Here is a 12606-nt window from a genome sequence, read left to right as displayed (position 1 = left end):
AAGCAAACAGCGGGCACGAGACGGGTTTGGAGGCCCGTGGCGTGGGCCTGCTCATGCACCGACCAATCCCCGCCGCCCGCCCGCACACTGCTGCTTCCTGCCTGGGTCCCTGCTCACACGCCCTCTGCATCTCCCACCAGCCCTGCCCACAGGGAAAGGGATCTCCTCCCCTCCCGCTTCTCCTCTTAAACCCTCTCGCAGCCCCCCCAGCCCATGGCCAGCTCCCCCAGGCGGCTGCCAGCCTCCCTGCCAGACTGCACCCTCAAGGCCAGGCCCAGTCTGACTCAGCACCAGGATCCTGGGAAGCATTCGTTCACTCACTCACCTGTCACTGAGAAAGCGTGAATGAGACAAAGGCTCTGTCCTCGGAGAGCTGGTGAGCAGGATAAATAAGATCTAGGTCCCAAAGGCCACAAGAGCAAGGATGAAAAGCAACAGGGATGGGGGTGGGGGAGGGGCAGCTGTGGAGGATGGGCAGAGAGGCCGTGGCTGACCTGGGTCTTCACCATGGAAAGGCCCAGCCATTGAGAGGGTGGTGGAGGGGGGCCGGGGAGGGGTGAGTGCTGGGCTGAGTACAGGTGAATTCCCGGGCACACGAACACACATGGGGTCCTTTCCTCATCCCCTCCGCTGACCTGCTGTGTGCTCTTTGGTTTAATACCACAGACCCCTGGTGATCCTCCGGTGGGTCAGGCCCCGGCCCAGCCCAGGACATGGAATCAAATGCCGCCAACACTGTCCCGCTGTAAAGGGACTCCAGGCCAGTTGGGGGGACAAGTGAGCCCCACCATGGCCAGCCTCACCCCACTCCTGGGTTCCTTCACCCAGACCCTCCACGGATTTCCTTCCCGACTGGGTCTTGCTCCCAGAGGGGAAATGGGGAGAAGACATAAAGTGAAAAACATGGGCTTTGCAGACAGGCAGTCCTGAGTTCAGGTCCCAGCTCCAGCCTTCCCAACGGTGTGGCCCTGGCAAGGGACTTCACTCCCCCAGACCTCTGTCCTTTAAATCTCATGAGTTGTGTGTGTGTGTGTGTAGGGGAGGGGGGCGGGGTGCTGAGAAGTGCACAGCACCAATGACCTTTGCCTTCCTCTGACCTCCTCTGGAAGATTCTTCCCCCAGCCCACCCATTGGTGACCTCAAACTCATTACTCCACTCTTAGATGGGGAAACCGAGGCCCAGCGTTCAGGTGTGGTTCAGAAAATTTGAGTAGGTGCTCAGTGATCAATATTTGTTGAATAAATGAATGAATCGGAGATAAATTTTGGCAGGTCCCTTCCATCGTGAGAACTGCAAGGGCCCCTGAGGCTCCTAACCAGGGTGTGTGAGTGAAGAACGGAAGGGGGGCAGGTAAGCGGCCTGTGACATGGCATGTGCACCGAGTCGTGTGCTTGTGTCTTTGTCTCAGAAAGTTGTCCATAAAATTTTCATCAATCTTTCAAATAGGGTTGCAGATCCAAATACGTTTAAGAGCCCTGACTCAACCTCTACCCCATTTTACAGGCAGGGAAATTGAGTCAAGTCACACCGGAAGTCAATGGCAGCAAGCCTCCTGCACATGCCATGTGCATAGCTGGAAATCCCAGCATCTGCCGTTCATCCCTAAAGCCCGCCCCCTCCTGTCTGTCTCCCAGCGAGGCCTCCACCAGCTCTATCCCTCCTCCAGCTTTTCCCTGGGAAGCGTAGAGAATGCACTGCATCCCGGAAGTCCTTCTGGAGTCAGGAGACCTGGCCCCAGTTCTTAGAATTTAATTTTTCATGTGTGTGTGACTGTTCAGTTGATAGCAAGTAAGCAGGGACAGCAAAATTACAATCTCAGGAACATCTAGTACGCATCAAAGAATATTTGGCCAAAAACTGCTCAGAGGTAAATTTATGACCTTAAATATGTTTATTTTAAAAAACACATAAGGAAGACGTTTTAAATTTTCACTTCAATAGAAGAAACTAATGAAAAATCAAAACATTCCTGAAACATTAAAAAAGAAAATAATGAAATAAATGTCCTTTAAGACCAATAAAATAGACCTTTGGCAGATAAGATCAAAAGTCCCAACTGAGTAACAGAGACAGAAATGCAGAACTGAACTCAGATCCACGTGAGAGTTTCAAACGATGAGAGAATATGTCCATGGCGTTCTAGCCATGCATTTGAAAACTGGGATGGGACGGACAACGTTCTGGCACGGGCTTCCAGTTTGAATGTGCACCGAATCACCTGGAGGGCTTGTTAAAATCAGATGGCTGAGCCCGACCCCAGTTTCTGATTCAGTGGGTCTGGGCTGGGGCCCAAGAACGTGCCTGGGGCCCAGGGGAGGCTGCTACTGGTCCAGGAACACACTATAACCACTGTCCCGGGGGTTATGGCTGCCCCGTTTCCTCGACCCTTCCTGACACCTCCGCTCTGTCTGCATCAGAAAGGAGAGGGTTGGTGGCCATTGGCGCCAAGTGCTTACTGCCGCCTGATGGACAGACACCCAGGCCAGCAGAAGCCGGCCCTTTGCTGCCAGGCACTGTGCTGAAGGCGTTCACCCGGAGAGCTCACGTAATCCCATGACGGGGTCCTGTTGCTTTCCCAGGCAGGGAAACTGAGGCACAAAGAGGATGGATAATTCCTTGAGCCCACAGCTGGGAAACAGAGGTGGGAATCCAATCCTTGAGCACTTGGGCTACTCTCCAGCCCTGGGAGCAACGTGGTCCACCCCACCCGCAGCTGCCCCCTAATTCTGTGCCCACATGCTTGTGCGGTGGGCCTCCTTATCCCAATTGAGCAGACCGGGAAGTGGCAAGGACAGGCCTGGGTCCAGGGCTCTGGAGGCCGGAAGGGCAGTGGAACTGGTGAGGCCCCTGAGTGGGGGCCTGGGAGTCCCGGGAGCTCTCTGCCCCTCAGTTCCCTCATCGGGTAAAAAGTGGGATCAATAAGAGTCCTTTCTTCACAGGGCTCTTGTAAGGAACAAGCAAGTGCCACTTCCTGCCTGGCACGCGCCAAGTTCTCCACCTCCGGCAGCTGGGCTGCTGTCATTGAAGTTCTTATCTAACCACCCGCTTCTCAGGGCAGGCGGGCGGGCGCTTCATCTCATTTACTTCTTAAGCTACCCTGGGGGTAGCTACCCTTTCCGGTTCACAAATAAGGAAAATGAGGCTCCAGGAGGGGCAATGAGGGACCAAACAGCCCCCCCACTCCCCCCAGGGGCAGAGCCGAAATTAGAAGCAGGAGGCCCTGCCGGCCTGGAGCAAGGACTTCTACTCCATCCGAAGGTGCCTGTCCCTGGAGGGAGTGGCAGAGGCCCCACCCCATGCTGCCAGCGCCTCCTTCTTCCCACCCAATACTGAGGTTCCACGAGGGTTAGCGACTTAGCCAGGGGCGCCCTGCCTCAGGGACCCAGGCCTGGAGATGCAGATCCGGAGGCCTCCCCTTTGTCCAGGCCCATTATTAGGAAGAGTCCCCGCAGGCTGCCTCCTGCCCTTCCTGACCCTCTGAGACTGGCCCCACTGGAGGCAAAACCATCCTTCTCCCCGAGATGCTGAGCTTCCACAAATAAAATAAAACTGCAAACAAATAAACAAGGATCATAAGAGTCAACCATCAACCATCACGCTGGGGGGGAGGGGGCGGGAGGGCAGCCACAGCTGCTGGCTGGGTGCCTACTGTGTGCCAGCCAGGCCCAGCCCTGCGCTCTCAATGCCTCGCTCCCTGCTCAGACAATCCTGCAATGCACGCATTGCTCTTTTCACAAATGAGAAAACCAAAGCCCAAAGGCCTGGAGTCACTTGCTCAAGGTCACTCAGCTCGGAAGTGACCGGCCCGGATTGAAACTCATCCCTGGCCAACCGCACATCCGACCTCTCACCAAGTCCGCAAGGCGGGAGCGCGAGGAAGAGGCCTGGCCAGGGGTGCAGCAGTGAGCTTGCACCCAGCCATTTAGGAACTAGCGGGTAGAGAACGATCTGCAGGTCTCCCCCAGGGGAAACAGCTGGGGCTGGCGTGGGGGCGACCGCCCCGCAAGCGGTCCGTCCACCGAGCCCCTCCGCCTGCCTCTCAGACCCCGAGGGCGGGAGCAAAACAGGGAGTGGTTCCAGCGCCCCGGCTGCACTGGAGCGGGAGGAGTCCACCGCTCCCCTTTCTCCAAGAAACCCCGCTCTTTGCCCTAAATGTTAGCCACCCCCGCCCTTGCCTTTTGGGAACCCTAGGTCCCCACACCTGCTGCGCCACGGGCGGGTCCCCACGCGCGACCAGCAGTCCCGACCATCTTGCAACGAATTTCGAGGGGCCGGATCCCCTCTCCCCACAGGGCGACCCCAGGTCCCTAGCCCAGCCGGGCCAGGCACGCGTGGGCACCTGTGAGTCACTCCTCGGTCCGCCTGGCGGGAGCCAGGGAGTGTCTCCAAAGTGGTCGCGATGCCGCGGCCGAAGCCCAGGCGGGGGCGAATTCTGCCCACGCGGGTCGGTCCTTGGAAGCGTGGAGCACGCTGTGGTACTCGCGTCACCCCGCGCGCAAGAAGCGCGGAGCTGGCACCCCGGGGTGCGCCCCTTTCGTTGCTCCCGCGGCGCTGGAGTGTCCAAGATGCTTCCACGGAGCTGCAGGGTCGTCCCGGGGTTGCAACTCCATTGCAATGGAAAGGATTCATAGGGTTTGGTTTTTGCTCAGATGAAAAAATTTGGAAGAAAACGAAAACCCCCTCAGAAAAGGAGAATGTCACCAGGAGAGCGCCCAGACCGGCCCCGAGCTGCGGCGGGGAAGCGGCCCCGGCCGGGAGGAGCGGGGAGCGTCTGCTAATTGCAGCTTCGTTAGATTTCGGGTTTGGGAGGCTGCGGTTCGGGCGCTAATATCCGCCGCCCATTATCCCGGCTAATAAATTTGACCTATTGTTCGTTTGTTAAAATGATGTCACCTTGGAACAGTCCCTAAGCTCCTATTTCCATGAATTAGGCCTTTATTGAAAGCCGAGAGCCAATGGGAGGAGAGAGGCTTGTTGATCGCAGCCAATGGCTGCGGCGGGAGAGGAATTAGCAGCGGAAACTCCAGGTTCGGTTCAAGAAAGATGACACAGAGCCTGTCGGGCCCGCGCACTCTTGGCAAAGTTTCAGTGCGACGAGAGGCGCCGGGCGCTCCATGGCCGCGCCGTGACGGGGCCCCAGCAGCCTCCCCGCCCAGCCCAGCGCAGCCCTTCCACCCGCCCAGGATGGAGGCGCCCGCCAGCGCGCAGACCCCGCACCCGCACGAGCCCATCAGCTTCGGCATCGACCAGATCCTCAACAGCCCGGACCAGGACAGCGCACCGGCCCCGCGGGGCCCCGACGGCGCCAGCTACCTGGGAGGGCCCCCGGGGGGCCGTCCGGGCGCCACGTACCCCTCTCTGCCCGCCTCCTTTGCGGGTCTCGGCGCGCCCTTCGAGGACGCGGGATCTTACAGTGTCAACCTGAGCCTGGCGCCCGCCGGCGTGATCCGGGTGCCAGCACACAGGCCGCTGCCCGGAGCCGTGCCACCGCCTCTGCCCAGCGCGCTGCCCGCCATGCCCTCCGTGCCCGCGGTCTCCAGCCTAGGCGGCCTCAATTTCCCATGGATGGAGAGCAGCCGCCGCTTCGTGAAAGACCGCTTCACAGGTGAGCGGGGCGGGTGAACAGACACCGGGCCTCGGCCCTCCCGGGCGAGAGGCGCCGCGCCCTATGTGCTCGACTCCGGGAAGCGATTCCGGAGGCCGGAGCGCGGCGGAGGCCTCAGCGCCCAGGGCCCCGGGCAGCCGCGGGGGGAGGGAAATCAGGGAGTTCGGGGAAATAAGCCTGTGCCCAGGGAACAGGGGGGCATCTCCCAAGCGGCTTGGTGCCGCTGGAGACGCGGGACCAACGAAATAGCGGAGCATTCTGCGCCCCACCGGGCGGCACGGGGTCCTCGCGGGGCCTGAACGACAGTGGAACTGGGCTGGGCCTCAGGGGGCCTCGTGTGTCTCCGCAGCCGCGGCGGCGCTCACGCCCTTCACGGTGACCCGGCGCATCGGCCACCCCTACCAGAACAGGACGCCGCCCAAGCGTAAGAAGCCGCGCACGTCCTTTTCTCGGGTGCAGATCTGTGAGCTGGAAAAGCGTTTCCATCGCCAGAAGTACCTGGCCTCGGCCGAGAGGGCGGCGCTCGCCAAGTCCCTCAAAATGACGGACGCGCAGGTCAAGACCTGGTTCCAAAACCGGAGGACCAAGTGGCGGTGAGAGAGGCCCAGCCCGGCCCACCTTGCACCCGCCTTTCACCCTCCCCACGCCGCAGCCTCCCGCTCTGCGCAGCCGGTGCTACCCCCATCCGCCCAGCCAGGGCCGCGCGCCTCCCCGGACCCACCCAACTCGCCTTCCCAGATTTCAGTCTCCCGTCCCTCCTTCCCGCCGGCCCACGTTTCTCTCCCCACTCTCCCGCGCCTCGGCTTCTCCTCCGTGGCCATTCCTGTGTCGCTGTCCTGCGCCTCTCCAATTCCTTTCGTTTTTATTTCGTCTCCTTCCTCCCACCTGCCTCTCCCAACATCCCCGGGGTCCTCTCGCACTGCCCTTCGCCCCCCGCCCCCCGCTGGTCCTCTCGGATTTCCGACCATCCGCGCGAGTTCTGGGTTCCCCTCGAGCTCCCAATCCCGACTCCAGCCCTGCATTTATTTATCCGATCCCTGTTTCCATCCAACCCGTGAACAGCGAAGCGGTCCTGAAAGAGGGGTTCGAGACAGGCCCTGGGAGAACTGGATGAGGCTGACCTCGCCTGGGGACCCCGCACGGGCGGGGCAGCGCCAGCCCGCCCACTCGCGGAGCCCGGTGACCCGGCTGCCCGCAGGGCCCAGTCAGTTACACGTACGGCTGCGCCTGTTGTCCCGCAAAAGAAACGATCTTTGTTGTTGGCGAAGCCACCGTAGCCGGGCGTGCAGGTGGGCGGGCGGAGTCCCCTCTCGGCGATGGCCCGGCGCACAACAAAAACGACTCGACCCGGCCTCCGACCTCCGGCACACGGCGCGGGCGGGAAGCAGACGGGCTCTGCGCCTCCAGGCTCCCGGCTGGCCCTGGCTCCCGGGAGGGCTGGAGCCCCGCCGGCGGCCCCGCGGTGCCGGGTGCCTGACGGTGCTGTCCCTCTCCCTCCCCCGGTGCAGGCGGCAGACGGCGGAGGAGCGGGAGGCGGAGCGGCAGCAGGCGAGCCGGCTCATGCTGCAGCTGCAGCACGATGCCTTCCAAAAGAGCCTCAACGACTCCATCCAGCCGGACCCGCTCTGTCTGCACAACTCGTCGCTCTTCGCCCTGCAGAACCTGCAGCCCTGGGAGGAGGACAGCGCCAAAGTCCCCGCCGTCACCTCCCTGGTGTGAGCTCCCAGCGCACACGCTCGCCAAGGATCGCCACCCCCACGCAGTGGGGCGCCTCGGGCCCCCAGCCGGGCTGGGGAGAACCGAGGCCGAGACGGGAAGGGGCCGCCAAGCTCGAGGAGGCCCCGGGGCGCAGCCACTGCCTCGCCGGCCGCGGAGGGGGGCTGGGCCCGGGCTCCGCGCGGCCGCACAATCCGAGCCCCCGCCCCGCGCCCAGTCCCGCCCCAGGCCCGGGCCTGACAAAGAAAGCGCCTTACGTTTCTCCGCCCCTCGCCCGCACCCCTGGGCCGGGCGCCTGTAATATACTTTGTACTTTTGCCCAAACGTGTAAATAATAAAAGTTTCGGCTTTTTTTTTTTTTTTTTGAAACCGGCCACCTGCTTCCCCGGCGAGGGCCTCTGGAGGAGGGGCGGCCGACCAGGTGGTTGGGGGAAGCGCCAGGGGCTTGGGGCAACCCTGCGCTTAGGCAGGGTCCACTCCTCTCAGTTCTTTTATTTAAGTCATTTTATTTAATAAAAAAAAAAGTTAGCTATTTCACTTAACGCCGCTTTTATTTCGTTTTCGTTCCAATAATGTTCGGCGACCCCCGGCCTGTGCCCCACTCCTACGGCGGAGGAGGCCTAGGCGCGCTGTGCGGGGCGAGTCCACTTCTCCAAGGTTCGTCCGTATTCGCCTCAGCTCGAACCCCGGCTCGGGCCCCGCGGAGGATCCGCGGTGCAGGTCAGTGCGTGCCGGCCGCCCTCAGTCTGGGCGCCCGCGGGACGGGGTGCACGTGGGAAGGGCCCTCTAGGCCCAGAGGTATGACCAGCGCCAGAGGCGGGGAGCGCAAGGCCGCTCCAGGTCAAATCCACGTGGAGGGTGGGAGGCACGGCGACCTCGAGCGTCCGGCAACTCGGAGCCCCCCCACCCCAGGCCACAGTTCACTCCAGTCCACTCTCTTCCCAGGAAGACCTCAAAGAGGCGAGGGCAGGACCCACCGCGGCTGCAGGGGATCTGGGCGCGCTGCGGGAGGGCGGTGCGCATCCTGGCTCTGGGGACTATCCCAACGCACAACCCCGGGACACGCGCGCTCTTTTAGCTTGCGTGGGGCCACAGGTAGCGCATGACGTCATGTGACATCACTGCAGCCTCTGCGGACAAGAGGGGGGTGGCGCCAGAAGGCCCAGAACCCCAAGCCCAGGTGTGAAAGCGGCGGGGCTGGTCCCCCCCCCCGCCCCAGCTTTATCTGGGCTCAAAAGCAGGACGTTTGGGGATCGCGGGGTTGGCAGCGGGAGACCCCTTCCCACACCGGCAAACGCACGCCAAGCGTCAGTGAACATTCATTTCCTCTTGCTTTTTCCTTTTATCATCCTCCCTCTCTGTCTTTTAAAAACTTTTCTTACTTTCGGCCTCTCCGTTTCTCTATTTCCTCCTGCTCGCTGGGTGACTGTATCTCTTTCCTTTTCTTTAGTTTTATGTTTCTCTCCATAGTTGGTCCTCTATTGCTTTTAGCTTCTCAAACTCTTGGTCGCGTCCTCTCTTCCTCTCCCTTCCTCTCGCCCCGTCTGTCTCTGACGCCCAGCCTCTCTCTGGGTTTCACTTTCCGCGTGTCCTCTTTATTGTCCTTTGTGCTTTCTTTCTCGCCTCTAAGGATCTCTTTGCCTCTGTCTCTCTCTCCCCCTCCTTGCGTCCCAGTAACTCCCCGAGACTAAACCCGGGGGGCGCTGTCCCCGAGGCCCCGTAGCAGTCCCACCCTCCTCCTCTGCCACCTCCCCCACGTCCCCCAGGCCAGGAGCCACCAGTGAACGGAGGTTGGTGCCCCTTCGTTGTACACGGACAGCGGGGTTGCCTGCAATGGCTCAGCTGGAGGAAGGGCAAGGGAGGCTAAGAAACAGAGCTGGGGCTCCCGGCATTCCTACCCCCCCCCCACCCCGCCTTCACCTCCAAACCCTACTGAGCCCGAAGCGGGGCACCGGACACTCCAGAGAGGGTCTAGGGTGCCTCCGAGCTTCGTGCCTCGTCTGTGGGTGCTTTCCTGAAATGGAAATGTGGGCTGTCTTCTGCGCTGAGGCCCGAGGAACGCCCTCACCAGGATGCGGAGGGTTGGCGCTCAGGTGGGGACTGGAGCATCTGAGAACCAGAGCGACCTTCTTGGCCTTGGCTGTCCACACAGCCCCTTCCTCGGGACTGCTGTCACTTCTCCCATTTCCTTCGCTCTTATCCCATTTCTCCAGAATAATAAGCTTTGTTTTTCTAAATTATTTTTGTGGTTCTGCCCGGGTAAACCTCGATTCTTGGGCCTTTGGGGGGATGCGCGCGCTCATGTTTCTTTCTCTCTGCTGCCTGGCTTTGAGCGGAAGGTCTCTGGTCGCAAAGTTCGCTCTGGGTGGGGCAGGCCCAGGGATGTGGCCTGGGCTCCACGCGGCCCTGGAGGGCCCGGGTGTCCCCACCCCTCTCTCTCAGCGCTTTGCCCCAGCCTAGGCTTGAGACGGGCCAGGAGTGAGGGGACTGAGCCCCCGCTCGAGGGGGTCCTGGTCTCCACTCCTGCCTACGCAGAGCGATGCGGCGCCCCCAGCGGGTGGGAGCGATTGCTGAGCGGCGCGGGGTGTTTGGAATCTAACCTCCCGCCCCTCCGGGTAAAGCCTGGAGGTCGCCGTTTCCACTGTGGCTGCGCCGGGGGGACGCGGCTGCGAGTCCCGGGTCAGGAGGGCAGTGAGGCAGGGTCTGGGCGCGGATACGTCTGGGTCAGGCAGGCGCCCCCGCGGCTGAGCTCAAGAGAAAGAGCCAGAGGAGGCTGCGAGGCCCACCTGGGCTCCTCCCTCGCGACCCTCACCCAACAGTAGGGCCCCGTTTGGCCTGAGGACGCGGCCGAGGCTCCGGAGACCGTGAGAGTGTGGGCGCCCAGCCTGGTGTCCGCCGGCCAGAAGCACCGGGCCTCTGGGCCAGAGCTGGAGACTCGGCCTCGCCGCCCTGCCCCGCAGCCGCCCTCGCCTCTGTTCCAGCGTCGGTAAAGCCAGAGCCGCGCCCATTTTACAGACGCAGGACGGGGAGGCAAGAGGCAGTCGCATGGCCCTGGAGGGCTGGTCGTGCGGGCTCTCCCGGTGCGCCGCCCGCAGGTGCGGAGGCCTGGGCGCTAGGAGCAGGCAGAGGCTGGGAGCCACCTGGCCAGGACCAGAGTCAGGCCCCGTTCAGCTCCCCTGGAGCCTCCGCAGCGGTGGAGGCCGGAGCTGGGGATGCAAAGGGTCCGTCCTGAACAGAGACAGAAAGACAGAGGGGCCGCACTCGCTTCCAGCGCGCGGGAATGACTCCCCTTCCGCCGCTCCCGGTGCAGAACCGCCGGAACCCAGCGCCTTGCACGCCGCGTGAGGTTCACACGACTGAACAACGTCTCTACCAGGTCGGGATGCTCCTCCCCACTTTGCAGTTGGGAGAACTAATGCTCAAAAAAGTTAGCTCTGGGTCGTGCAGCGCGCAGACCTGTGCTCTCGCCTGCAAACCTGCGCTCTCTAGCACTTGGGAGGAAAGGGGGGGCTTTGCCTAGTGAGGGCTGCAGGGGCCCGTGGGGTGGACAGAAGGGCCTTCCCGTCCCAACTTGGGCGGTCTCGGGCTCCTCCGAGATCCAAGGGGAACCAGCAAGGCGGGCCTCCGTGCGGGGAGAAGCTGGGAGGCTTAGCCGCGGCCGCCTCAGCTCAGCGGGAAGACCCGAAGGCCCTGCAGCGCCCCTGGGCCGGGCCGCCTTCGCCCGCCTGCTTGGTGAGCAGCGGGAGCCTGAGGCACTTCGCACGGACTTCCCCGCGGCCGAAGGACGCGCCCCTGGCCAGGCCCATTCGGCCGCCAGCTGAGCGGTGTCCACGGCGAGGCCTGGGCTGCAGGAGGCGGTGCGCGTCTGTTCCGCAGCGACCCGTTAGGCGCTCGGGGTAGAGGCCTCGGAATGTAGCCTCCAACTTCCCGCTGAGACCGCCTGGCCAACGACCCGGCCTGGGCCGCGACAGTACTGAAGGTCCTGGGAACCTTCGCCAAATTCCCATCCTCGGCCTCAGCGCACCTAAAACGCAACCCAAGGCCGAGGGCTGAGCGTGGCGCAGGCGCCGCGTCCTGGGCGGGTTTCTAACGCAAAATCCCCCTCATTCCCAAGCATCCACTTTGTTAGGAGCCTCTTCTGTGAGCGACGACCGGACCCAGTCGCTAATGTGTGTGTGTGTGTGTGTGTGTGTGTGTGTGTGTGTGTGTGTGTGTGTGTTCCAGACACTTGCAATGTCCTGCCAAGTTGCCGCGATCCGGCCTTCCCTCGCGCCACCCAGCACCGGTGCACGGAGCGCGCCGCTGAATTCTGTCACCTCCCTGCGGTGGGACCCTGAGCGAGTGGCTCTTCCTCGCTGCGCTGTGGCTCCCACCACTGCACAATGACGGCTACCTAGTCGTTAGAGACTCTTTCGGGGAAAGTAAAAATGTCACTTTATTGTGAGAATAGAATCATTTTATACATATCTTTATGAATCAGAAACCTAATTAAATGCCTTCTAGTAACGCAGGGGTTTAATTGGAGACGTTGCTTTTTGGAAGGAAAGGGCAGGAATGGGCCAGTGCTCCGACTTCCCTCAATTCTCCTGCCATCACTAGCGGGGAGGCTGGCAGAGCAGTGATGGAGACTGGGCCCGGCTTGATCTGCTTAGAGGTGCCAGTACCCTGGTGTTACCTGAGACAAGGGGCTCTGTCTGCCTCTCACTTTAGTGCAAAGGATCCGACAAAGTTGTCCTGGTGTCCGACCAATTGCTAAGTTAGTTATTAAACCCCCTTGATGTGTCCCCAATTGGTGTGAAGGGGCGGGGTAGGAGAAGAAAAAAAAATATTTCAACAGAATACACCTTCCACCATCCCATTGAATTCCCAGAAAGATCCTGTGTCCCATTCTACAAACAAGGAAGTTGGGGAGCAGAAAAGGCAGGCGACCCGCCCAGGTCCACCCCGCACCCCGACTCAGCTCTGGACTCCAGTCCGGGTCCGCCTGCTCTGGCTGCATCTCGACCCGACCGCGACCGCCGACTGCAGCCTGGAAAAGCCCCACGGGCCGCGGGTCCTTCGGTTTGTGCAGACCCAGACTCCCCCGATTTTAAAGAAGCCAAATCTTCAAATGCGTGGGAGGCCTAGGCTGGCTTTAAAAGCCTCCAGACCCCGCGCTGGCCGGCTACCTAACATCTATTAGCTCGCAAGCCCGAGTGATCCATGGATTTATCTGAAACTCTCCAAGGCCTGGAAACTGGGGCGGCTGCGCACCCTTTGCATCCTTCATCCCGCATCCAGGAAA

At 61.6% G+C, this 12606-nt stretch overlaps 1 protein-coding gene across 1 annotated transcript; it reads left to right on the top strand.

Annotated features, from left to right (window-relative positions):
• The first annotated feature begins 5068 nt into the window (after nt 1-5068).
• Nucleotides 5069-7710, top strand: TLX3 (T cell leukemia homeobox 3). Its single transcript, XM_080672691.1, has 3 exons — nt 5069-5606; nt 5956-6199; nt 7115-7710. Exons 1-3 carry the CDS (start codon nt 5186-5188, stop codon nt 7323-7325), a joined length of 876 nt encoding a protein of 291 aa, XP_080528817.1. The 5' UTR covers nt 5069-5185; the 3' UTR covers nt 7326-7710.
• The last annotated feature ends 4896 nt before the right edge of the window (nt 7711-12606 follow it).

This window comes from Plecotus auritus (assembly GCF_963455305.1).
Source record: "Plecotus auritus genome assembly, chromosome: 6".
Classification (NCBI taxonomy): Eukaryota; Metazoa; Chordata; class Mammalia; order Chiroptera; family Vespertilionidae; genus Plecotus; species Plecotus auritus.
The sequence above is the reverse complement of the archived record's forward strand: the minus strand, read 5'-3'. Positions and strand labels throughout refer to the sequence as shown.

Bases quoted from the DNA above. Each gene is read 5' to 3' on its own strand.
- TLX3 (XM_080672691.1), top strand. From the start codon at position 5,186: ATGGAGGCGCCCGCCAGCGCGCAGACCCCGCACCCGCACGAGCCCATC. The intron at 5,607-5,955 runs GTGAGCGGGGCG...GTGTCTCCGCAG, and splicing joins CGTGAAAGACCGCTTCACAG to CCGCGGCGGCGCTCACGCCC. The intron at 6,200-7,114 runs GTGAGAGAGGCC...CCCCCGGTGCAG, and splicing joins AACCGGAGGACCAAGTGGCG to GCGGCAGACGGCGGAGGAGC.